Source organism: Ranitomeya imitator, chromosome 7 (genome assembly GCF_032444005.1).
Source record: "Ranitomeya imitator isolate aRanImi1 chromosome 7, aRanImi1.pri, whole genome shotgun sequence".
Taxonomy (NCBI): Eukaryota; Metazoa; Chordata; class Amphibia; order Anura; family Dendrobatidae; genus Ranitomeya; species Ranitomeya imitator.
Genome location: NC_091288.1, coordinates 63,346,714 through 63,374,302, shown reverse-complemented (window position 1 = coordinate 63,374,302; position 27,589 = coordinate 63,346,714). Strand labels below are relative to the sequence as shown.

Here is a 27,589-nt window from a genome sequence, read left to right as displayed (position 1 = left end):
GCATTTGAGGAGTGGCGACATTGGCTTGAGGGGGCCAAGCACTTTATTGTGGTCCTGACCGATCATAAGAATCTGATTTACCTCGAGTCTGCCAAACGACTGAATCCTAGACAGGCTCGATGGTCCCTGTTTTTCTCCCGTTTTGATTTCGTGGTCTCGTATCTTCCGGGTTCTAAGAATGTTAAGGCTGATGCCCTCTCTAGGAGTTTTTTTCCTGATTCCCCTGGGGTTCTTGAGCCGGTCGGCATTCTGAAGGAAGGGGTGATTCTTTATGCCATCTCCCCTGATTTATGACGGGTTCTTCAGGAATTTCAGGCTAATAAACCTGACCGCTGTCCAGTGTTGAAACTGTTTGTTCCTGATAGATGGACTAGTAAAGTGATTTCTGAGGTTCTTTGGTCTGTGTTGGCTGGCCATCCTGGGATTTTTGGTACCAGAGATTTGGTTGGTAGGTCCTTTTGGTGGCCTTCTTTGTCGCGGGATGTTCGTTCTTTTGTGCAGTCCTGTGGGATTTGTGCACGGGCTAAGCCTTGTTGTTCCCGCGCTAGTGGGTTGCTTCTGCCTTTGCCGCTCCCTGAGAGACCTTGGACGCATATTTCTATGGATTTTATTTCAGATATTCCGGTTTCCCAGAGGATGTCGGTTATCTGGGTGGTTTGTGACCGGTTTTCTAAGATGGTTCATTTGGTACCTTTGCCTAAATTGCCTTCCTCTTCTGATTTGGTTCCGTTGTTTTTTCAGCATGTGGTTCGTTCGTTTGCATGGCATTCCCGAGAATATTGTGTCCGATAGAGGTTCCCAGTTTGTTTCTAGGTATTGGCGGGCCTTTTGTGCTATGCTGGGCATTGATTTGTCTTTTTCTTCCGCATTTCATCCTCAGACAATTGGCCAAACCGAGCGAACTAATCAGACTTTGGAAACTTATTTGAGATGCTTTGTGTCTGCTGATCAGGATGATTGGGTGGCTTTCTTGCCATTGGCCGAGTTTGCCCTTAATAATCGGGCTAGTTCTGCTACCTTGGTTTCGCTTTTTTTTTGTAATTTTGGTTTTCATCCTCGTTTTTCTTCAGGGCAGGTTGAGCCTTCTGATTGTCCTGGTGTGGATTCTGTGGTTGACAGGCTGCAGCAAATTTGGGCTCATGTGGTGGACAATTTGGTGTTGTCTCAGGAGGAGGCTCAGTGTTTTGCTAACCGTCGTCAGTGTGTTGGTTCCCGGCTTCAGGTTGGGGATTTTGTCTGGTTGTCTTCCCGCCATGATCCTCCGGCCCCGGTGTTGATTGATGGGGAGTTGGAGTATGTGGTTGAGAAGATTTTGGATTCTCATTTTTCGAGGTGGAAGCTTCAGTATCTGGTCAAATGGAAGGGTTATAGCCAGGAGGACAATTCTTGGGTTGTTGCCTCCGATGTTCGTGCTGACGATTTGGTTCGTGCCTTTCATTTGGCTCGTCCTGATCGGCCTGGGGGCACTGGTGAGGGTTCGGTGACCCCTCCTCAAGGGGGGGGTACTGTTGTGAATTCTGCTCTTGGGCTCCCTCCGGTGGTTATGAGTGGTAGTGCTGCTGTCTTTGGATCGCAGCATTTATCAGGTGTGTCCACTTATTGCAATTTGGATTGGGCTATTTAGTCTTGCTTGATCCTTTAGTCAGTGCCAGTTGTCCATTGTTTTTGGAGGATTCACATCCATACCTGGTCTCTCCTGTTTTGCTGTTCTTTTCAACAAAGATAAGTTCTGGCTTTGTTTTTGCTGTCCACATGATGTGGGCCTTATTGTTCAGTGCATTTTCATGTTTTGTCTTGTCCAGCTTTGTCTGTGAAGGATTTTTTGCAGCCAAGCTGTGTCTCTGGAGATGCAGATATACCCTCCATGTCTTTAGTCAGATGTGGAGATTTATATTTTCTGTGGTGGATACTTTCTAGTGTTTTAATACTGACCGTACTCTGTCCTATGCTTTCTTTTTAGCTAGAATGGCCTCCTTTGCTAAATCCTGATTTCAGTCTGCGTATGTCATTTCCCTCTCCTCTCACAGTCAATATTTGTGGGGGGCTGTCTATCCTTTGGGGATTTTCTCTGAGGCAAGATAGTTTTCCCGTTTCTATCTTTAGGGGAAGTTAGTTCTTAGGCTGTGTCGAGGTGTCTAGGGAGTGTTAGGTACATCCCACGGCTACTTCTAGTTGCGGTGCTAGTTCAGGGTCTGTGGTCAGTACAGGTACCACCCTCTCCAGAGTACGTCTCATGCTGCTCCTAGGCCACCAGATCATAACAGCGCACCGCCCTCTACCTGAACAGTCACTACGGAGGATGCGGAAGACAGAGCGGCGCGCAGCGGTGGAATGGGGACAGGTGAATATCACAAGTGCCGCTGTCCCCGTCTGCTCAGGACAAGAAGTGAGTATGTCATTTATTCTTATCGCAGCAGCATATGGGGCATAATATTCTATGGAGCATCTTATGGGGCCATAATCAACCTTTATGCAGGATTGTATAGGGCAAATGTTTCTATGGAGCATCTTATGGGGCCATAATCAAACTTAATGCAGGATTGTATGGGGCAAATGTTTCTATGGAGCATCTTATGGGGTCATAATCAACCTTTGTGCAGCATTATATGGAGCATATTTTTGTAAGAAGCATCTTATGGGGCCCATCATGAACTTTATGGAGCATTATATGGGGCGTATTTTGTATGGAGCATCTTATGGGGCCCATCATGAACTTTATGGAGCATTATATGGAGCTCCTGATTCTATATGGATATTCAAAAACACCTTACCTACTTATGTCTCAATTAATTTTACTTTTATTGGTATCTATTTTTATTTTTGAAATTTACCAGTAGCCGCTGCATTTCTTACCCTAGGCTTATACTAGAGTCATAAGTTTTCCCAGTTTTTTGTGGCAAAATTAATGGGTCTCGGCTTATACTCGGGTCGGCTTATACTCGAGTATATATGGTACATAAAAAAATCACAATCTCCTATGAATGCCAATCAGGACCAGTGTTCACAGGAGGATCGTGATGACAGCTATGGGGTCTTCAGCAGACTCTCAACTGTCATAACAACCCATCGACGTCCCGTGTTCACGTAAAATGGGCGATAAATAAATGGGTAAATATACGTCATTGGTCGTGAAGAGTTACCTGGGTGGTCTGAAACCAAATGTAAATTTCATACTAAATGTATAGTTATTCAATAAGATAATCCTTTTTCTAATATCCTTCAATTAAAAATTCCCAAACTTTCCCTCACTATTCTGACTTGATTTTTGCTTTTTTTCATTAAATTCCAATGACATTTTGCTGGAGATTCACCAGTGCATGCTGGGATACTCAAATGGGACATTATCACGGGGCCGGACCTGTGGTCACTGCCACAGCTTCTGTCCCCACATAAAATCTCATCAGTGGTGTCCATTTTTCTGGAGTCTGGAGACTGGGGATTTCAAATGCTACAATCATCAGCAGTAAAAATAAAAACAATCAGACAGGAAATTAGAGAAGAGTAAACAGCAGGGACTTTTTAATTGAAGTATATCAGAAAAGTGAATGGATTATTGAATTAAATAGGCATTTAGTTTGAAACTCACCTTTGGTTTCAGATCACTCCTTTTAATTCTACCGAATATTAATTTTATTGCTTTATAAAAAGTAGTTTATTGTATGGTTTTGATTAGCTGCTACTGATAAAGTTAAGTTTATATCAGCATAGAAAAAAATATATGATTTTCATCCAGAAAAACAGACGATTTTCCATCGGTATCGTCATCCATACGGCATTCAATTTTATAAATGAGAATTAACTGAAATTGACAAAAACAAACACAGTTTCCTTTGTTAGTAATGGAAATGTATCTATAAAAATTGGATGCTATGGGAATGATTCATATGGGATTCTTTTTTTTTTTTTTCGCACACCAATAGACTTTAATAGGCCAGCCTCTACAAACATACAGAAGAGACCAATATTATACATCTCCTAACTCACGGTGCCCAAAGTATTTCGGGCACACTGGACCAGATCTACTGCCACATGACAATTGTTTCATTCAGCAGTAATAGAATCGGTAGGTGGATACCACACTTAAATGTATTTACGTTTTGTTGTTTTTTCATTATGGATTTTGCAATTGTTGTATGTACATGGCTGAATTTATGTCAGTTATATTTTATGTTTATATTACTGTATATATAGAGAAAAATCTAAATTTATAAAGAAAAAAAATTTTGAGAGAGATTTTGGTAGATCGGCTCACTCAGAACAAGGAATGAGCCCAAAGGCTCCACATATAGTCTTTGGACCACACTCTGGGGTGGAGATATGGTGAACAGTCTCCCACCCACTCTTCAACTGTTCACAAAAACCAAGCCCTTAACATGGCCAACTAACCTTTCTCAGCAATTAGCATTGTGGAGCATTTTTCCAGATTCATATCACTGAGGCTAACATACTGAGTGACATATATTCCCCTCCAGTATTTTACCAGTGACCGTCTCACAATATACAAAATTAATTAACCTGATATATAAACGCAATACAAAGCACTAAAGAGAAAAAATCAAACCGCCAGAATCATAATTTTTCGGTCACCATACCTCCCTTAAAAAACACATTGTAAAGCGATCAAAATGTCATATGTACCCCAGATTGGTATCAATAGAAACATCAGCTCACCATGTAATAAACAATCCTCACAATCCTTTTTTCATTATTTAAATATTAAAATAAATAAACTCAAGTATGGTATCTTCATAATCATACTGACCTAAAGACTCACATTGATAGGTCATTAATACGAAATTTGTACAATAAAAAATTCACTCCCCTTAAGAACAGCAGCGTTTTCATCATTTTATCCCTCTTGGAATTTTTCTTATCCTTCTCTAATAAATTGAATGGTACAATGAATGGTATCATTGAAAACTACAACTGGACCCCCCAAAAACACAAGCCCTCATATATCTAAGTTGACAGAAATAAGAAAGGGGAAGAAAAAGGGAGAAATAAGTGAAAGTGCAAAAATGATACATTGTCCAATCGGGAACAGGTTAAATCAGGTTTTTGTGTTAGAGTTACTTTTTTTTTATCATTTTTCACAAATATATATATTTTTTCATATCAAAATCTGCATAAAAAATGCTAATCTTGCATTTTTTTCAAGCTGGCCACTGTGACTATTCTAGACTCACATTTCCTGATTTTTACAGATGCTTCTTTATTATCACATATAATAATAACTGATAAGACCTCTATATACAGCTGATAACACAGGATCCACCAGTCACTATAGGCGATGTCACAGCTCACCTCCCCTTCTCGTACAATGACCGATAATACCTATAAATACAGTAGATAACACAGGATCTACCAATCAAAATTGACAATGTCAAAGCTGACCCTGCTCCCCTTCCTTCACAATGACCACTGCACATGCTCATTAGGTGCTGCAATACTAAAGATAGCACCAGAATGCTGTAAAAAAGTCCCCAATCCAGTCTGCAGATCCCAAAAAAGAGCTTTTATTATATTCACAAATTGTGTGATCCAGTGCGATGGGTGTCTCTGGTCTTGATCCGGCACCTCCTCTCAGCAGCCCAATCGCGCTACAGGTACTCTTCTCTCTGCTCTGCCAAGGGAATAGAAAAGTACTGTAGTGTGCATGAGCTGGCTTTACTTCCTGGTCATCAGCACATTTTGGCCTTTCCTGACGCTTGTGCACTATAGTAGTTTCCTCATTCCTTGGCAGGTCCGAGAGAAATGTACCTGCACATGAGCGCGAAGGGTCCACTGTGTTGATAACATAGGACATGAAGCAATCACAACAAGAGAGGTTGTACCGAATCAAAACTAGAGACACCTATGGGACCAGATCACAGTATTTGTGAGTAGTACTTACCTGCACACAACCTCTGATCCTCACAAGATCTCCTTCTCTACTCCCCTCTTACCTCCTCTTCCCTCAACTGCATACAAGATTTTTCCTGCGCATCACCCCTACTGTGGAACATTCTAGCCTGAAGACCTACCTCTTCCGACAAGCCTATAACCTGCAGTGACCACCGATCAACCAAACTGCTGCACGACCAGCTCGACCCTCGCCTACTGTATCCTCACTCTTTCTTTGCAGCTTATGAGCCCTCATGGGCAGGGTCCTCTCTCCTCCTGTACCAGTCGTGACTTCTTACTGTACTTGTATTTGTTATGTATACCCCCTCCTCACATGTAAAGCGCCATGGAATAAATGGCGCTGCAATAATAAATAATATTAATAATAATAATAAAAGCTCTTTTTGGGATCTGCTGACTGGATTGGAGACTTTTTTTTACAGTACTCCAGTATGCTGTAAAAAAGGCCATACTTTATATGGAAAAACCCTGGTGACAGGTTCCCTTTGAATACAGAGCCCAAACCTAAAAGCTTTTCATACATAATGTCCACGCGAGAGACTTACCCATGTAATTTGCCCCAGCTGTGGAACGCCCCATAAAATGGTGATCAAGTAATAATGTTCTTGTATACAGTGCCCTCGATACAAATTGCCCCTTTATATAGTGCCAGTCTCATTGGTGTGTCAGAGGCTGCAAACCGTCGCTCTGCATCTGACTGCAGAAGGTCTCAGCAATTTGCTTTGCAGACATCTTCCTGGGCCTAGGACCCAATGGCAACCTCCTCCGGTTCTTGACACACTTGGAATGAGGTGTATATAACTCCCAGCTTGCTGCTGTAAGGCGTGGTTGATATTTATATTTCCAGTTCCCTGTTATGGCTTGGAGCTATAGCAGTTGGCTATCTTCCTCTCTGGTGTTTGGAGGACATCAGCGTTTCTCTCTGAGTCTACTCAAGCTAAGTGTTCCCCCTTGTTTGTATATCCCATCTGTCTTTAGTTGTAGTGGGGATTTACTGTTGACTATCCTGTCCTTCCTGCTGGGGATTTATCACCAGGGTCAGGCAGGGATTAGATATCCTGCTCGGCGATAGGTGCGGAACCCTCTATAGGGATGATAGGGCAGACAGGGTGACATTAGAGCTGCCTATGGGTCTCCACTCCACCTTTCACTAGTGTTTGGTTCCATTTCCCTTACACTTGCACTTAGTCTTTCTTACACATTGTGAGATACACAGTCATAGTAACCCTATCAATCAAGAGGGATCAAGTGGTTATGTATTTCTGTCCTTTGTGAGGACCATAATAGATGGCAGACTGGCATCAGGAGTTACAGTACTTTAGGTGATGCATTCTTTCACTGGTAATCAGCAGCATTTCTTCTACCAAGCAGCAAATTGGTGCAATATACATTGCCTCTGACCATGGTGTCTATAGTGTTACACAGGACTGCAAGTAACATCTACTACATTATCTGTAGTCAGTTATTTTTGTGTGTTATCAGTGTTGTTACATAGGATTGCAGGTAACATCTACTAAATTTTCTGTACTTGGATAGTTGTTACTGTGTATTATTGGTGGTGTTACATACGACTGCAGATAACATCTACTTTATTATTGACACTCAAATAGTTATCACTGCTATTGCTGTTATATTTGGTGCTACATGGGACTGCTGGTAACATTATTATTATTTATTATTATAGCGCCATTTATTCCATGGCACTTTACATGTGTGGAGGGGTATACATAATAAAAACAAGTACAGTACAATACAAGTCACAATGGTACAGGAGGAGAGAGGATCCTGCCCGCGAGGGCTCACAATCTGCAAGGGTTAGGTGAGGGTACAATAGGCGAGGGTAGAGCTGGTCGTGCAGTGGCTTGGTCGAGCAGTAGTTACTGCAGGTTTTAGGCTTGTCTGAAAGAAGTAGGTCTTCAGGTTCTTTTTGAAGGTTTTGATGGTAGGTGAGAGTCTATATGTTGTAGTAGAGAGTTCCAGAGTAAGGGAGATGTGCGGGAGAAATCTTGTATGCGATTGTGGAAATAGGAAATTAGAGGGGAGTAGAGAAGGAGATCTTGTGAGGATCGGAGGTTGCGTGCAGGAAAGTACCGAGAGACGAGGTCACAGATGTATGGTGGAGACAGGCTGTGGATGGCTTTGTATGTCATGGTTAGGGTTTTGAACTGGAGTCTCTGGGCAATGGGGAGCCAGTGAAGGGCTTGACAGAGGGGAGAGGTCGGGGAATAGCCGGGGGATAGGTGGAATAGTCGAGCAGCAGAGTTTAGAATAGATTGGAGAGTGTTAGAGGGGAGGCCACAGAGCAGGAGGTTGCAGTAGTCAAGGCGAGAGATGATGAGGGCATGGACTAGGGTTTTTGCAGATTCTTGGTTGAGGAATGTACGGATCTGTGAAATATTTTTGAGGTGATGTCAGCAGGAAGTGGAAAGGGCTTGTATATGTGGTTTGAAAGAGAGATTAGTGTCAAGGATAACCCTGAGGCAGCGAGCTTGTGGGACTGGGGAGAGTGGTCAGCCGTTTATTTAAATGGATAGGTCCGTTGGAGAAATTGAGTGAGATGGGGAAAGATGATGAGTTCTGTTTTATCCATATTAAGTTTTAGAAATCTAGTGGAGAAGAAGGATGAAATAGCGGACAGACATTGTGGGATTTTGGTTAGTGGGGTGGTAATATCTGGTCCAGAGATGTAGATCTGTGTGTCATCAGCATAGAAGTGATACTGAAAGCCACGAGATTCTATGAGCTGTCCCAGGCCAAAGGTGTAGATGGAGAAGAGCAGGGGCCCTAGGACTGAATTTTGCGGGAATACTACAGTATGTGTACACAGTAAGTTATCACTATGTTGTTATCTATGGTGTTACATAGGACTACAGTGTGTAAATTGTCTCTTCAGAGAGGAAGAGCAGTTGAACTCTTGTGCCATTGAACATCCCAGAGGAGCATTGCATGACCTATAAATCTCTATACACTGGCATATCACTCTCCACAAGGAGAAATGTTACCCCTTAGATAGGACTGCAGGTAACATCAATTACATTATTATTTGTTCTTAGAGAGCTATCACGGTTATCTGTGGTGTTACATATGCTTGTAGGCAACATTTACTACTTTATCGGTACTCAGAGAGATACAATAATGCATAACTTGTGGTGTCAATATTTCAAGAGAGGGGGTGGAGGTGGCAAAATGTACTTATTGGGGCTTGGACCCCTGATATTTTCTGAATCTAGCAATGTCACTGTAAAAAAAGTATCAAAAAGACAATAAAAATGCAAAGAAATAATACACTAAAACACAATGAAAAAACGTAACCTAATTTATTTAATAGGTGCAGCAATGCTGCGGTAAATCTGCAACATCAAACACTCACCTAAGGGCTCGTACGCATCTGCATGAAAAACTGAAGAATGCAATCCAATTAAAAAATCCGGATTGCACTCTAACCAATGTTATTCTATGAGTCCCTGCTCATCTGTGATTTTTTTTCTCAACTCAGATCGGACAGAGAAAAAAAAAATCGCAGCATGCTGTGATTGCCCACATATACAGTGTGCTCAAAAGCTTACATACCCCAGCAGAATTTTTGCTTTCTTGGCCTTTTTTTTTAGAGAATATGAATGATAACACCAAAACTTTTTCTCCACTCATGGTTAGAAGTTGGGTGAAGCCATTTATTGTCAAACTACTGTGCTTTCTCTTTTTAAATCATAATGACAACCCAAAATATCATAGCATTCATCAGTCACCGCCTGCACTATAAATATACAAATAAACCGGCATGGGTTCCCCTGTATTTTCTATAACCAGACTGCCAAAAATCACAACTGGGGCTGCAACCCTCAGCTATCAGCTTCAGCAAGTCTGGCTATCAATAATAGAGGGGACCCCATGCTGTTTTTTAATTATTTAAATAAATAATGTAAAAAAACAGCGTGGGGTCCCCCCATTTTTGACAACCAGCCTTGCTATAGCTGATAGCTGGGGGATGGTATTCTCACACTGGTAAAGGGCCATGGGTATTGACCCCAACAGCCTAAAAATAGCAGCCCGCAGCCACCCAGAAAAGACGCATCTATTAGATGCAGCAATTCTGGCGTTTTGCCCGGCTGTTAGGGCTTGCGGAACACACCAAATAACTCTAAGGATGGTATAACCCCTTAACGACCGCCGATACACCTTTTAACGGTGGCAGATAAGGGTACTTAAACCACAGCGCCGTTAACTAACGGCGCTGTGAAAAAAGTGAATAGCGCCCCCCCAGAGTCGGATTTTCTCTGGGGTCTCGGTGGCCGGGGGTAGCCGAGACCCCAGAGAACATGATTTGGGGTTTTTTTTACCGACCCCGAGTTGCGATCGCCGGTAATTAACCGTTTACCGGCGATCTAAAAAAAACCCCCGTGATTTCCCTTTTAATTTCTCTGTCCTCCAAAGTGATCGCACATCAGAGGACAGAGAAATGGGGTCCCCGATAGCCCCCCGAAACTCACCTGTCTCCCCCGATGCTCCTCATGGCTCCCGATGAGCGCTGACATCTTTTTCCGGCAAAAAAATGGCGGGCGCATGCGCAGTGCGCCCGCCGGCTGGCACCGGGAGGATCTTTGGGGTCTCGGCTGCCGGGGGTAGCAGTGACCACAAAGAACATGATCGGGGTCGGTTTTACCGAATTATTGGATTTTACTTTGACCCACAATTTTTTTTGTTTTCAAGGGGTCCTTCTTCCTACAGATCCAGGGAACAGCCATGGGGGCGGCCTTTGCACCCTCCTATGCTAATCTGTTCCTGGGTCTGTGGGAGAAGGCCCTCTTCTTGTCAGATCAGCAGGGGTCTATGGACCGCGTCCTACTCTGGATACGGTACATAGACGACATCCTCATATTCAGGCACGATACCTCTGATTCCCTTCAGAATTTCATGCAAATGTTGAACAGTAATGACCAGAACATACGACTGACTTTTACATACGACCAGAACAAAATTGAGTTTCTGGACATTATGTTAAAAAGTGACTCAATGGGGATGATCCAGACAGGGATTTATAGAAAACCCACCTCTTCAAACATGTTACTGCATGCTTCCTCCTCTCATCCCTCACACATGGTGAACTCAGTACCAATAGGGCAGTTCCTCCGTCTCCGTTGGATATGTTCGACAGACGGGGAATATGAGGAACAAGCCGGTGACCTCAAAGGAAGGTTTTGGGAGCGGGGGTATAGTCATCGGTCTATCAAAAGGGCATACAATCGGGTTAAGCATAGCTCTAGGAATGAGCTACTATACAAGTCACATGTAAAAACTAAGAAATCCAGTAAAATTAGATTTAATATTGATTTCCACTCCCAGGTAGAGGGTGTTAGGCTACGTTCACACTAGCGTTGTGCGCCGCTGCGTCGTTTTTTGCCGAAAATCGGACGCAAGAAAAATGCAACTTGTTGCGTTTTCTTGGTCCGACGCTTGCGGCAAAAAAGACGCATGCGTCGCACAACGCAACAAACAAAAACGCATGCATCCCCCATGTTAAATATAGGGGCGCATGACGCGTGCGTCGCCGCTGCGTCGCCCGACGCTAACCCGACTGATGACATACCGCCGCTCCAGAAACCTTCGGGAATATCTGACGCGGAGCCACTATGTCAGTGATCCCCCGATAACGTTTCTGAACAAAAACAAAGTTAGGGGAGGCTGTTCCATCTGCGGACGCTGTGTGGCATGTGCTAACATCGATCGAAGGGATTCGTTTATGGACTCCCGTGGTTTGAAAAACTACACAATACTGAAACCAATTAATTGCACAATGAGAAATGTGATATATTATGCCACCTGCCTGTGCTCCCTGATCTATGTGGGACTCACTACGCGCCAACTTAAGGCCCGGTCAGGGAGCACGTATTGTGCATTCAGGCTGTAGCGAATGAAGATGATATTACAACTTTAAAGACCATTCCCAAACATTTTAAATTACACCATTAAAGTGATAGTAGAAGCTTTAGGGTCAAGGGTATTGCTGTATTGGAGGTAGGCATACGTGGTGGGAAGACCACCCAAAGTCTAGCCCAACTGGAAGCATGCTGGATTTGGACCCTTAATACGGTCCATCCACATTGTCTAAATAAAAATTTGAATTTTGCCTCATTTCTGTGATTGCTGTCTGCTGTGTGTCTATGCACCCGTTGGCACCTGTGCTATATTGATTTTAGCCGGTTTTAATTACTTTTCTTCTTTGTTTTCTTTACATGTTAGGTGTTTTGTATACATGTCTTTTATTCTTCAGATTTTTCTCTTGTTCTTTTGGAGTGGGTTTTCGAGGCTAATGGGTGTGAACGCTTTACTCCTGAAAGAAGATCTTCCACTTATCTCTTTGAATATAGTAAACGCATTAGAATGTTGATCTGTATGGCCACATTTGTTTGCATGGGAAAGGATGGGTTACAATGTCACATTGGGGGTTGGAGGGGTGACTATTACTAATATGTATGGAAACCATTGTATTTAGTTATACCTATAGAGTATGGTTTCCCTTACACGAGAAGCCATCATTGTTCTGACCTCTCCCATTTTGACTCATGTATAAAAGAACATGTGTGTATACCATTTCCTTAATATTTCTTCTGATTTGACAATATATGGTTGATTACCATTAGATTGAGTAACATATTTACTCCAGTTAAGGTTATTTGTAATTGGATATGCTAGATAATGGTGTTATAGGCGTGTCAACACGATATATAGTGGTCTCATGACTATGGATATATCTGCATGACTGACAACGTGTTTAACATTTTATGCAGTCATAATTTCCTTACATGCTAGTATTTAAAGTTTATTATATGGCCAGTAGTGAGCCGAAATAATATATATAGCAATATAATGTGTGCTTTTGTCATTATTGTATGATGTTAGTTTACACCCTTTTTACCTCCTGTGACAGTGCGGCGGACCCGTACCCATTCATGCCCTGTCCCGTGACTCCTGGCTGCTTTCGGCGTCTGTATGTGTGAGAGGTTGCTATAGTGCTTGTACCGTACTTCTCCCACGCATGGCGCCGATGCTGCCTCGAATCCCGGGTTGCCATGGCAGCGAATGCGTCACTTCCGGTCCGGCGGATAGTTATATCTCCGGTTCTGCGTATTTTGCCTTTGCCCTGACAAAGGACATCCGAGACGCGCGTCAGGGAGACACGTCAGCCCTGCATGCCTATTTTTGTCACTCACTTGAGGTAAATATGGACATTATGGCATTTACTGCTTGGTATGCATAGTACGGCTGTTTCCCTGCTCTAACCCCACACCAATGATCTTCTCAGAATCTGTTTAATGCAATGCTGCACGTGTAATGTAACTTACGCTCTGGTGAGATGTAATAGATATACAATATGGGGAGAAAGATTTTAATGAATTACAGTAATGCCTGATAGTATTACTCTGTTAATCTGCCTGCTTGCCTCTTGGGCTGAGGCGTCCATTTCAACAGCTACAGGTGTCTTAATGGCTGTATTTTATGCTCTTTGTTCCTGTCATGTACTTGTGGATTATTTGTAACTCTAATAAAGTATTACTTTTTACTATTGACATATTGGATTGCATTTTTTGTGTGTGGTTTCCACATTCCCCCCTTGGTTCAAGTTTATGAGCGATCAGTCCACAACTATAGTCCTGTCATAATTTTAGCAGCAAAAAATTATTGGGCATAAGGTACAATTTGTATATAAAGTTTTGACAAGTTGTTGCTGACATTTTTCTTGAGTATTTGTCACCTGTAGCAGTGGCAAGTGGGGTTGATGTCACCTTTTTATTGTTTGGTGACATCAACCCCATGGATTAGTAATGGAGAGGTGTCTATAAGACACCTCTCCGTTACTAATTCTATAATTATATGGTAAATAAAGACACAGCAAGTATAAAGTTCTTTATTAAAAATAAAACAAAATCTAGGTATAGCCCTGACTGCCAAGACGTCACAGCTATACGAAACTAATCATAACATGGTTCTTCGTAGAGCAGAGCTTGATCTGGAGAAGTGGAGTAAACTACATTTATCCTGGCTTGGGAGGATTAACACAATAAAAATGGATCTATTACCATGTCTTCTCTATTTTTCCAGACCATCCCAATAGTTCTACCTGCCTCCCTCTTCTCCAGACTCAAGACAGCAATTACAAGATATATATGGTCGGGCAGGCGTCCTCGCTTGTCAAATCAATTATTAAGCAGAACTAAACAAGAAGGAGGTTTAGGTCTTCCTAACTTTCAGCTCTACAATCATGCCTCCCTTGGAACCTGCCTATTAGATTTATACCACCATAAACATAAAAAAAGTGGGTAGACTTAGAGTTGCAAATCTCAATGAATGATCCCAAGGCTAGCATCTGGCAGGGTGGGGGTACTAGAGCCCAGGGGGGAGCCTCACCTTTCTTACGAGAAATTTGATTCTCTTTGTTAAACGCAATAATTTAAAGCTCAATATTTCATCTATACCAGGTCCCTTGACCCCAATTTCTGACAACCCAGACTTCCCTGCGGGCCTAGATAAAGTCATATTTCTTCATAAACACAAGGATAGCCACCCAATAGTCTATGACTACATTACTCATGCATCTGTAGAACCCCTACAATCCCTCTTTGAGGGGTCAGAAATACCTCCTGGGGTATGGCTTTTTTATGAATAAATTAGAGGCTATAGTCTTAAGATATCCAGACAGGTTGATCTATTTCGACCGCCTACTTCTTTCGAGTCGGCTTGCCTGGGGGGGGACCCTCCATCGCACACAGTATCACTTTTGTATAAAATGTTCCAGGGGTATCGGATATCTACATCTGATCCTCCAGTTTTCTTTTTAAATTGGGAAAATGACCTGAATAAACCGATAACGCTGGAGGACAGGAATAAGAGTCTTCTCAACCCATTCAGATCCTCATTATGTGCAGACTATCAAGAGAAAGGTTACAGACTCTTGGCTCGATGGTACAGGTGCCCAGATAACATTCATACCATGTTCCCAAGTACCCCAGATACGTGCTGGAGGTGTTGGAAGGAGAAGGGATCATATACGCACATTTGGTGGTCTTGCCCGCCCATTAGAGGTTGTTGGGAGGATGTCTTTGATCTTCATAACAAATTATCCCTTTATCAAGCTCGTCCCACGATAGAAGTGGCTCTGCTGTCTATTTGTGATTTCTCCATAGCCAAATTTAAGAAAGGCCTCCTTAGACATTTTTTGACAGCTGCGCGCAATTTAATATCCCGCTACTGGAAGCAATTGATTTCCCCTTCAAGATCTGAGCTTGTGGCAGAATTGAACCATCTCTTTAGAATGGAACAACTAGTTGGTCAGGACACAGGAACCCTGGACAAAGTACTAAGCACATGGACCCCTTGGATAGTGTTTAGAGAGACCACAGAGCTGACCACTTGGCTTAGCTAGTTCCTGGGATACATCATCGTTATCTTCGGTCATGTACTTCTTGGGCAGTGAACAAGTATACGTTAATACTAATTATAGACTGAGTTAGGCGAGATGGCGGAAGCCGTGCCCCCCCCCCCACTTGTTTCTTCTTCTCTCTCTGTTCTTCCTCACTTTCTATTTCTAGACCATTAATTGTATTACTGGTTAAAATTTTTGTTATGGTTATGAACTGGAAGCAATTTGGATATCTTATTCTAGCATTGTATCTGAATCTAGTTAATGGAGACAAAGGAGCCATAATATAGGTCTATACGGATAAGTTTATTGTATTTTCTCCTGGTTACAGTACTAAAAATCCAAATGTAGCCTTAAGTTGTATTTATGCACTACCATTGCAACTTAACATGTATCTATATCTTCTTCTTTATTCTTTTTTTTATTTTTTTATATAGCGCTAACATATTCCGCAGCGCTTTACAGTTTGCACACATTTATCATCGCTGTCCCCGATGGGGCTCACAGTCTAGATTCCCCATCAGTATGTCTTTGGATTGTGGGAGGAAACCGGAGTACCTGGAGGAAACCCACGCAAAAACTCTTTGCAGATGTTGTCCTGGGTAGGATTAGAACCCATGACGCCAGCGCTGCAAGGCTGCAGTGCTAACCACTGCGCCACCATGCTGCCCATTTGTGATATCATTTAATAAGCTTGATTTACACAAAAATAAAACAAAATACACTTTTCCATTTTTATTTAAAAATAACAAACACAGTTATACTCACATCTAATTCCACTGAATTCCTCGTCTCCTGCAATAAAACAAAAATAAAAAAAACACATCAATATCCCTCACCTGTTCCATGCAATAATACATGTCTGGGGATAAATAATTTTCAACCTGGATGCTGCCAAGATGTGACCATCCAGGCTGAGAAACACTGACGAAGCCTTGGGTGAAACGTGCGTTGGGGCTGGGGGATCATCACTATACGGCTACGTGACCAAGATGCCTCACTGGATAGAAGTACGATGTCTATTCTGAATCCTTATACATCTCCCACTCTTTAGCATATGCCATCTTATTTAGTACAAAGGAGAGTTTCCAAGGTAAACATACTGGTGTTTGTGTATGAGTCTCATTACCATTTACATATACTTGTGTATAGTACATTCATGTTCCCCCCTGTTTTTTGGCACTCTGCTTTATTTCGTGCCTTCATTTTTTTATTATTGTTTTAATATTTTTCAATAAACTGTATATTTTATGAGACTTAGTTGGCACTTTAATTCCTTTTTGTTGGTATTTGTTCCATATGTGGTGCATCTCTGAATGTGTTTTTTACTTTATCTCACATTTGGTTGGTACTAGTAATATATCTTTAGTATTTGAAAAGAGCAGACACTCATTTCTAAAGTTTCATTAATATAAAGAGTGAAACTGTTGACTTGTATTTTGAAATGGTTAAAAGCTATCCACTCCTACACTGCAATAATAATATTTCTATTTTTTTAACAGCTTTTTACACCGGAATAGCAACAATCTACCCAAGCACAAATCATCATGTTAGTCAACATGTTCAAGAAGATGGCATATTCCGTAAAATATCAAAAGTATATGTTTCCAGTCTCTGATGAAATCACCAATATGGTTTTATCTTATGTGAAAAGAAAAGTAAGTATTGTGAGCCATTGAGTGAAGTATTCCAATCCTATTTATATATTACTAGATGGTGTCCCGATTCTAACGCATCAGATATTCTAGAATCTGTATGTAGTTTATTTACAAAGTTTTCACAATAATGCAATTTACACGCAGGATTCGGCCGGCCGCGAGCAATTAGCGAAGCGTGGTTCAAATTGTCACGTAGTATATTGCCTAGCCATGTAGTATATTGTTCAGCCGCGTAGTATATTGCTCAGCCGTGTAGTATATTGCTCAGCCGCGTAGTATATTGCTCAGCCGCGTAGTATATTGCTCAGCCGCGTAGTATATAGCACAGAGACGTAGTATATAACACTGCCCGTGCAGTATATAACACAGGCCATGTAGTATATAGCACAGTGATGTAGTATATTGCCCAGCCACGTAATATATTGCACAGCCACGTAGAATATTGCACAGCCACGTAATATATTGCACAGCCACGTAATATATTGCACAGCCACGTAGTATATTGCACAGCCACATAGTATATTGCACAGCCACGTAGTATATAGCACAGCTACATAGTATATAGCACAGAGGCGTAGTATATAACACAGCTCATGCAGTATATAACCCAGGCCTCATAGTATAGAGCACAGCAATGTAGTATATTGCCCAGCCACGTAATATATTGCACAGCCACGTAATATATTGCACAGCCACGTAGTATATTGCACAGCCACATAGTATATTGCACAGCCACGTAGTATATAGCACAGCTACATAGTATATAGCACAGAGGCGTAGTATATAACACAGCTCATGCAGTATATAACCCAGGCCTCATAGTATAGAGCACAGCAATGTAGTATATTGCCCAGCCACGTAATATATTGCACAGCCACGTAATATATTGCACAGCCACGTAGTATATTGCACAGCCACATAGTATATTGCACAGCCACGTAGTATATAGCACAGCTACATAGTATATAGCACAGAGGCGTAGTATATAACACAGCTCATGCAGTATATAACCCAGGCCTCATAGTATAGAGCACAGCAATGTAGTATATTGCCCAGCCACGTAATATATTGCACAGCCATGTAGTATATAGCACAGAGATGTAGTATATAACACAGCCCAAGCAGTATCTAACACAGCCCACGTAGTGGGCACCATATCGCTGTTAAAAAAATAATTAAAATAAAAAATACTTATATACCCACCCTCTGTCGGCCCCCCGGATCCAGCCGAGGCGTCCCAAAAGTGCATTGCAGTCTCGCGAGACTGCTACGTCATCATCTCGCGAGACCGCAATGCATGGAGCGGTCACCGGAGCATCGCGAGGAGCAGGAAAGGCCTCTCGGCTGGATCCGGGGGGCCAACGGAGGGTGAGTATATAATGATTTTTTTTTTTTTTAAATTATTTTTAACACTAGATCTTTTTACTATTGATGCTGCATAGGCAGCATCAATAGTAAAAAGTTGGTCACACAGGGTTAATAGCAGCGTTAACGAAGCGCGTTACACCGCGGCATAGCGCGGTCCATTAACGCTGCTATTAACCCTTTGTGAGCGCTGACTGGAGGGGATTATGGAGCGGGCGCTGACTGCGGGGAGTAAGGAGCGGCCATTTTGCCGCCGGACTGTGCCCGTCGTTGATTGGTCATGGCCGTTTGCCGCGACCAATCAGCGACTTGGGATTTCTGTGACAGACAGACAGAAGGACTGACAGAAAGATGGAAGTGACCCTTTCTATGGCTGTCTCTATATATCTGTACTCACACAAAGTGATTCCATCAGATAGCTTAATTTAACTGCAGGAGGCACATACGAAGATTAAGGAAGTGTTACTACCAAGCTGAATTCTTGTAGTTATACACAATTACAGTAGGCAAAAAGACAATTCTGAATCAGAAATGCTAAAACGTGAGCCTCTTAACATGGCTAACATACACTGAATTGAAGTGAGGAAATACTGACATGAGGGAAAACCTTACTACAGAGCAATGTAACAGCAACATAACATTGAAATATTACATGATTTCCAATTTGTGGTATATGACAGAAACCTTTCAATTTATGTTACATGTTTTATTTACAATACACTTTTATTCCCCATAAAATAACTATTCTGTGGTATCTTTCCATCAAACTTTGCATGGTAAGTAGGATATGGAGCGCCCGCCAGGGCCGTGGGGTACTCGGAACCGGGCCAGTTCTTAGATGGATGTGTCACGGTGGCAGTGACCCGTTCCGTGGCTCTGGGTGTCCAAGTAAAGGGGAAAATCTTTAAAGTGGTTGTTGAATAAAGAAATAAAGTTTGTTCGTGACACCACCTGTGGTATTCGGTCAGGGTTAACCGACGCTGCTTAAAGGGGTCCACTGGGGTGATGTTATGGCAGCAGGGATGATATGGCTTCCCACAAGCTGGCTCCCCAGGGCTCCCAATGTATTTTTGGAAAGATGGTGTGGTGCCAGAAATAATCAGAGGACACAAAGTTGCATTCTCTTTACCTTTTTTACTGTAGAATTCAGGCAGCCACAGTCCAGGGTACCGGATCACGGGTGCTGGTGTGGTCTGACTGGCTTGGAAGTGACGGAGGTATCCACCTAACCAGGTGGCATTGGAAGCCTTCCACTCCACGCTGTGTTGTAGTTCCTTGCTGCCGTAGGACTCACACAAGGTCCTCACGTGCTCTCTGTCCTCCTTGCAGGTAGGACGCAACCCATATGACAGGTAACTCGAGCCTTTTTACAGGATCTCTATCACGACCCAGGCTCTATGCGTTACTGTGCCTTCAGGTGTTTATGGTGGACAGGTGACTTAAAATCCAGCTGTCCGTCAGTTTCTGCCATGGGGTATGAAGTTACTCCCCACGACCTCGGCCTTCTGGCTACTGGTATCTGCGCTTCAGCGTGGAGGAAGCTCAGTCGCAGCTTCCCTCCAGCTCTTCACTCTCCTTTGCTTCTTTTCCTCCTTCACGCTCTCTACAACTCATTCCGTCCCTTTCTCTCCTTTCCAGGAGCTGCAGAACTCAGTCTGCACGGCCCCAGTTTTCCTCACAGGAGCTGCAGATCCTCTCGTCTGCATGGCCCCTCCTTTCCTCTCTCAGACTCTTTCACAGACTGACTGACTCCTCCTCTGCTCTGTCCCTCTGACAGACTATTCTACTTTCCCTCCAGTCAGAATATATATAGGGGAGCAACCCATAACCTGGATCAAAGCTCCCCCTTCTGGCCTGGAGTAAGAGCATGTTGCATGTTTGTGATACTTGATAAAGAGATCCTTCCTCACCTCCAAGCATGACATCACTCTCCCTGTGAGGAAAGCAATGCCACTGTAACGACCAGAAACCTGGGGTGTTACAGATATGTCTCTAAAAAAGGGAGTTTTACAGAAGTAGAAAAAAAATACTTATTTCTTACATAGTGTGAAGATCATTATTGCATTGTTTGCAGATGAAAGCAACCTTTTTTCTATTTGAACCATCCTTTAAGATCTAATTTCAACCAAATGTATTTATTTTTTTTAAAGTGTCTCAGTTTTTACCATCGATGTAGAATCTGCTTTTCTCGAATGTGTTAAAACAACTATAAGCTCCTCCTAACCTTTTGGAATGTTAAGAACTTGATTTTCTATAGTCGCTCTCCAAGACAGCACCCCAGGAGGATGCTCCCCACAATAATAAGGACAGGAAACACAAAGATCCCACCCCACTTCCTCTTCCAGTGTTTTTTCCTGTCCCTATGGGGCATGAGGAGGTCCTCATGCGGTGCTTTGTGGCCTTCGACAGGCACTGTTTTTCATATACCTTCATACCGAGAAACTGAGAAAGATTGCCCTGGCCTTCCCCTTTGATGGCAAACCCCTCCCCTCTCCCTCCCCCCTCCCCCCCCGGGACACAGGACCTCACTGCGCTTCCTGTGCCTTTGGGTAAAGCAGAGTGGTATGAGCCAGGGGGTATCCCTGATCTCCCCTGCTCTCCTCCTCTCACTATGATCTGGCGTGCAGAAACTGGAAGTGACGTCAGATGCGGTTGCAGGTACTTCAGCGTCACTTCGGTTGCATTCCACAGTGGAATGCACTGCTGAATTACAGCGTGCACAAGGATGAAGAGGTGTAAATCCCTAAGCAGCACCTGCAAGACCCGGATTGCGCTTGATGAGGCCAGAGAGAGGGAGAATCATCCAATAGGATAGCATCCACAGTCCGGGGTAGGGACCACAGGGTAGGCAGAGTCCGGCTGGTCTGAAGGCAAATCCAGTGTCCCCTTATCCAGGTGGAAATCAATAGCCTTCCCCTAGCGCACAGTAATACAGTAGGTCCCTATTGCATAAGCTCCTCACTGTTGTTACTCCTCTCACTGTTCCCCGTGGTCGGATAGAACAAAACACGTATGACCGGTGGCCTGAGGCTTTTTATAGGGACCCTAGAGAAGCCCCGGCTCCCACAAGTTGCTACCGTGCCTCCTGTGTAAATGGTCGGGAAGGTAACGTGGAATTAACTGTCCTGCCAGTCTCTGAAGTAACGGCATAGAGCTCTTTACTCCCTCGGTGTTCTGGCTACCAGTTCTGCGCTTCAGAAAGAGGCAGCCTGCTTCTAGCTGGTCTCCCTCTGATGTTTCACTCCTGTTGCTATGACTTGCTCACTCACTGCAACACACTTCCTTTCGTGTTCTTTCCTAGGATGCTGCCACATGGGATGCAGACGCAGCTCCGTGTACCCTCGTCCTCCTCAGATCGCAGTCTGGATCTGACTGAAGATCACTCCAGCCAGCTCGACCTGGAGACCTTTCCTTGTCGGTCCCCAGCCAGGAACTCTCTAACTTTCTCCCCATCCCACCAGCTTTACCCAAGTGTGAGGAGTGGCCTAGTAGATAGAACCTTTGCTCCTCCTGGTGGTGTATGTAATGGTTGTGATACCTGGATAGAAGATCTCCTTCATTGCCTTCAGACATAACATCACTCCCCCTGGTGGAAGAATAACATTACTGCAATGAACCAGGACTCTGGGGCGCCCCCCCCTTCGCCCCCCCCCCCACCCCCCATCACAGATACCACTTCATATCCATCATGCACAAAGTCAACTCTCCAGTGTGAAGGCTCCTTTAAAAAAATCTTCTGGGTCTCGGCTTTCCATTTGACATGACAGTTTACAATGCATGTCTAAGATCTATAGCTTTTCTGCACGAATACATGGAAGTTGGTCTAATGTGAAATACAATACATTTCTAGCAAATATTTTCCCTTGTAAATACAAATATTATATTATTGATGCTTATGTGTAAACAAGAAATGCTTTAGTAATGTGATCCAATGTATTTAATTGATTGTACAATGTATGTAAATGGCAAAAAATATCAAATGATTGTACCTAACATTTACATCTATCAGTATAATAAATATAGTGTACTTTATGTACAAATAATTCTAGCTTTACTAAATGCACTCTATCCCTTATAAAGACAAATGGGCGGCCCCTTGAAATGGCGCTGGATGTTGGCTGTGGGACCGGACGTTACACTTTACCTCTAGCTCCTCACTTCAAAAAGGTCCTGGGACTAGACATCAGTGAATCACAGATAAGTGTGGCTGAGCAAATGACTTTGGCAAAAAATGTGACCTACATGTGAGTACTAAGCTGGATTTACTAATTATTCTGATGTGGGATCATTAGATGGCATAAGTGACACTGGTAATCGTCTGTCCTCTGTATATAGGGTGGCTCCGGCTGAGAAGTTACCACTGAAGAATGCTTCTGTGGACCTGGTAAATGCTGGACTTGCTGCACATTGGTTCACATTAGACAAGTTTCTCGATGAGACAGTTCGAGTCTTGAAGACGAGAGGATGCTTGGCTTTCCACGCTTTCGTACTATCGAGTGAGCTTGAATACAGAAATGTATCAGATGACCTGAATGCAGTAATGTCAGAGGTAACTTACAGATTACATACTGCGGGAGAAGTAACTGTTGAATATGTCACTAATTTTCTACGTAAATATATTTCTAAAATGTGCAATTGACTCGAAACACTCACCAGAAGTCGGCAACAACCTGTCCAATCCACAGCGGCAAAGAAATCAAGTTATAGATGTGCATAAATTAAATAATGTGCAATAATGAGAAATTACACAGAGAAAAAGTATTGAGCACACTTACTGAAATTTATTTATATCTTCACACAACAGCCTTTGTTGGTGATGACAGCATCAAGACACCTCCTGTATGGAGAAACTAGTCGTGTGCATTGCTGAAGTGTGATCTGGCCCTTTCTTCAAATCCTGAAGGTTCAGTGGGCTCCTATAACTGTGAGCTTTAGTTCCTTCCATAAATTTTCTATTGGATTCAGGTAAGGTGATTGGCTCTTGGCCATTCCAGCAGCTTTATCTTCTTTCTCTAAATTGATAGTTTCCTTGGCTGTAAGTTTGGGATCATTGTCTTGCTGAAATTTCTACCCTCATTTCATCTTCATCATCCTGGTAGATGGCAGTAGATTTTATCAAGAATGTTTCGGTAGATTTGTCCATTCATCCTTCCTTCAAATATACAGTTGCGGCCAAAAGTATTGACACCCCTGCAATTCTGTCAGATAATACCCCGTTTCTTCCTGAACAAATTCTTTGGTATTATTATCTTCATTTAATTTGTCTTAAATGAAAAAACACAAAAGAGAATGAAGCAGAAAGCAAAACATTGATCATTTCACACAAAACTCCAAAAATGGGCCAGACAAAAGTATTGGCACCCTCAGCCGAATACTTGGTTGCACAACCTTTAGCCAAAATAACTGTGACCAACTGCTTCCGGTAACCATCAATGAGTTTCTTATAATGCTCTGCTGGAATTTTAGACCATTCTTCTTTGTCAAACTGCTCCAGGTCCCTGATATTTGAAGGGTGCCTTCTCCAAACTGCCATTTTTAGATCTCTCCACAGGCGTTCTATGGGATTCAGGTCTGGACTCATTGCTGGCCACCTTAGAAGTCTCCAGTGCTTTCTCTCAAACCATTTTCTAGTGCTTTTTGAAGTGTGTTTTGGGTCATTGTCCTGCTGGAAGACCCATGACCTCTGAGGGAGACCCAGCTATCTCACACTGGGCCCTACATTATGCTGCAAAATTTGTTGCTAGTCTTCAGACTTCATAATGCCATGCACACGGTCAAGCAGTCCAGTGCCAGAGGCAGCAAAGCAACCCCATAACATCAGGGAACCTCCGCCATGTTTGACTGTAGGGACAGTGTTCTTTTCTTTGAATGCCTCTTTTTTTCTCCTGTAAACTCTATGTTGATGCCTTTGCCCAAAAAGCTCTACTTTTGTCTCATCTGATTAGAGAACATTCTTCCAAAACGTTTTAGGCTTTTTCAGGTAAGTTTTGGCAAACTCCAGCCTGGCTTTTTTATGTCTTGGGGTAAGAAGTGGAGTCTTCCTGGGTCTCCTACCATACAGTCCCTTTTCATTCAGACGCCGACGGATAGTACGGGTTGACACTGTTGTACCCTCGGACTGCAGGGCAGCTTGAATTTGTTTGGATGTTAGTCGAGGTTCTTTATCCAACATCCGCACAATCTTGCGGATCTGAAATCTCTTGTCAATTTTTCTTTTCCGTCCACATCTAGGGAGGTTAGCCACAGTGCCATGGGCTTTAAACTTCTTGATGACACTGCGCACGGTAGACACAGGAACATTCAGGTCTTTGGAGATGGACCTGTAGCCTTGAGATTGCTCATGCTTCCTCACAATTTGGTTTCTCAAGTCCTCAGACAGTTCTTTGGTCTTCTTTCTTTTCTCCATGCTCAATGTGGTACACACAAGGACACAGGACAGAGGTTGAGTCAACTTTAATCCATGTGAACTGATTGCAAGTGTGATTTAGTTATTGCCAACACCTGTTAGGTGCCACAAGTTACAGGTGCTGTTAATTACACAAATTAGAGAAGCATCACATGATTTTTCGAACAGTGCCAATACTTTTGTCCACCACCTTTTTTATGTTTGGTGTGGAATTATATCCAATTTGGCTTTAGGGCAACTCTTTTTGTGTTTTTTCATTTAAGACAAATTAAATGAAGATAATAATAACAAAGATTTTGTGTTTGCAATTATTTTCAGGAAGAAACTGAGTATTATCTGACAGAATTGCAGGGGTGTCAATACTTTTGGCCACAACTGTATGAAGCTTGCCAGTGCTGTATGCTGAAAAACAGCCTCACACCATGATGTTCCCACCATGATGTTCCCACCTCCAAACGTTACTGTTGGTATGTAATTTTGGGGAAGATATGCAGTGCCTTTTGGCCTCCAACTGGTGTATAATGTCATTTTGGTCTCACCTAACCACACTATATTCTCCCAGTATTTCATAGAGTTGTCTAAATCATGTTGAGCAAAGTTTAAATACACTTAAACATTCTTTTTGGTCAGCAGTGGAGTCTTGTGTGGTGAGCGTGCATGCAGGCCATTGAAGTTGAGTGACCTTTCACAACTTAAACTGTAAACAGGAAGGTTGCTCAGGCACCTCCCCAGTGGAGAGGAAGCAATATATACAGTACATACTACCTCAAAACCATTTGGCTGGGGAGGAAATAGCAAGTGCATGCGCTGGCCCTTTAGGAGTGCGGGAGCAAGAGCGCATACCTTTAGAACATGGCCAGAGACCCGGCTGGAAGTGCTGCTGGGAGCATGTGAGCATGAGGAAGAGAGGAACCAACTGCAGTGTGGGTGAGTGAACTGACACCCGGCGTGGTGCTAAGAGTCCAGCAAACCAGAGACTACCTTGTCGTTAGCTGCTAGGCATGCATGAATTGGCCAAATTATGTGCTAAGTATCTCCATTTTTTTCTTATTTTCAAGAGCAGTAATGCTATTCATATTTCATATATTACATGTTTCATGCTTTAGCATTACCGAGTGCAATTTTATTTGTTGCATGATTTGGAAGACAAATAAGGCAGCACACTGCAACGCCAAAACCTGCAAACATGAAACATGAAAATTGAATTGCATTACTGCACTGGAAATATGAAAAATGGAGAAAGTTTAGCGCATAAATTGGCCAATTTATGTGTACCTTGTAGCCACAAAAAGGCATTTCTCGTATACAAGGGCCTAACAGTGCCTTTCCTCTCTGAGAATACAGTCTTCATCTGAATGGGAACCTAATGTGAGTCCTCTATGTGACTAAATCTCTCTCGCTGTGGAAGGGTAGTGGTCCTGCTGTGATTAAAAACACTTATGGCTAAAAGGAGGAGTGCTCAGTCAGAAGGCTAATGAATACAAATAAATTGGCCAATTTATGTGTACCTTGTAGCCACGATAAGGCATTTCTCGTATACAAGGGCCTAACAATGCCTTTCACCTCTGAGAATACAGTCTTCATCTGAATGGGAAACTAATGTGAGTCCTCTCTTTGACTAAATCTCTCTCGCTATGGAGGGGTAGTGGTCCTGCTGTGATTGAAACCACCTATGGCTAAAAGGAGGAGTGCTCAGTCAGAAGCCTAATGAATTAGGCTAATGAATTAGGTTCCCATTCAGATGAAGACTGTATTCTCAGAGAGGAAAGGTTTTGTCGCTACAGTGTGCTGCCTTATTTATTTGACTGTGTATGAGTTGGTGACTCTAGGTTCAGCACCTGTTCATACTTAGTCTATGTTTGGATGTGATGGTTAGTTTTTTTAAATTTATGATTTGGAAGTGTCAGTCAGTTTTTTGTTATTTCTGTAGCTCTCCACATGTGGTCCTTGGCTCCTGGACAACTCTTCCGAATTATTCTTTTTAATCGTCTACCTGAAATCTTGCGGGGAGTACTTGGTTGTGGCCATTTCATGGTGAAATTATGTTCTTTACACTTCTGAATTATGTCTCCAACAGTGCTCACTGAAACATTCAGTAATTTAGAAACCCTTTTGCAACCAATGCCATCAGTATGTTTTGTGTTATGATAAGATAATTCAGTACCTGACAATAACCCAAAAACATAGAACGAGCTCTGAGACGTGGGAACTCTGCTGACCGCAATCCCTAATCCTCTCCAACCACACTAGAGGCAGCCGTGGATTGCGCCTAACGCTACCTATGCAACTCGGCACAGCCTGAGAAACTAGCTAGCCTGAAGATAGAAAATAAGCCTACCTTGCCTCAGAGAAATACCCCAAAGGAAAAGGCAGCCCCCACATATAATGACTGAGTTAAGATGAAAAGACAAACGTAGAGATGAAATAGATTTAGCAAAGTGAGGCCCGACTTTCTGAACAGAGCGAGGATAGGAAAGGTAACTTTCAACACAAAACCCTACAAAAACCACGCAAAGGGGGCAAAAAGACCCTCCGTACCGAACTAACGGCACGGAGGTACACCCTCTGCGTCCCAGAGCTTCCAGCAAGCAGGAAAAAACAAATAGACAAGCTGGACAGAAAAAAACAGCAAACAAAATAGCAAAGCAGAACTTAGCTATGCAGAGCAGCAGGCCACAGGAACGATCCAGGAGGAAACAGGTCCAATACTAGAACAGTGACTGGAGGCCAGGATCAAAGCACTAGGTGGAGTTAAATAGAGCAGCACCTAACGACTTCACCACATCACCTGAGGAAGGAAACTCAGAAGCCGCAGTACCACTTTCCTCCACCAATGGAAGC

The 27,589-nt window shown here is 42.9% G+C and overlaps 1 protein-coding gene across 2 annotated transcripts in view; it reads left to right on the top strand.

Moving 5' to 3' along the window:
- LOC138644706 (putative methyltransferase DDB_G0268948) overlaps positions 1 to 27,589 on the top strand; it is a 65,865-nt gene that overhangs the window by 5,496 nt on the left and 32,780 nt on the right. The window contains exons 2-5 of one of the 2 annotated variants that reach the window (XM_069733386.1): positions 3,921 to 4,063; positions 16,822 to 16,977; positions 22,423 to 22,586; positions 22,678 to 22,891. In XM_069733386.1, coding sequence (XP_069589487.1) covers positions 16,867 to 16,977; positions 22,423 to 22,586; positions 22,678 to 22,891 — 489 coding nt within the window. In that variant the 5' untranslated portion in view covers positions 3,921 to 4,063; positions 16,822 to 16,866. The remainder of the gene's footprint in view (positions 1 to 3,920; positions 4,064 to 16,821; positions 16,978 to 22,422; positions 22,587 to 22,677; positions 22,892 to 27,589) is intronic. The other variant, XM_069733387.1, reaches the window with a different exon arrangement.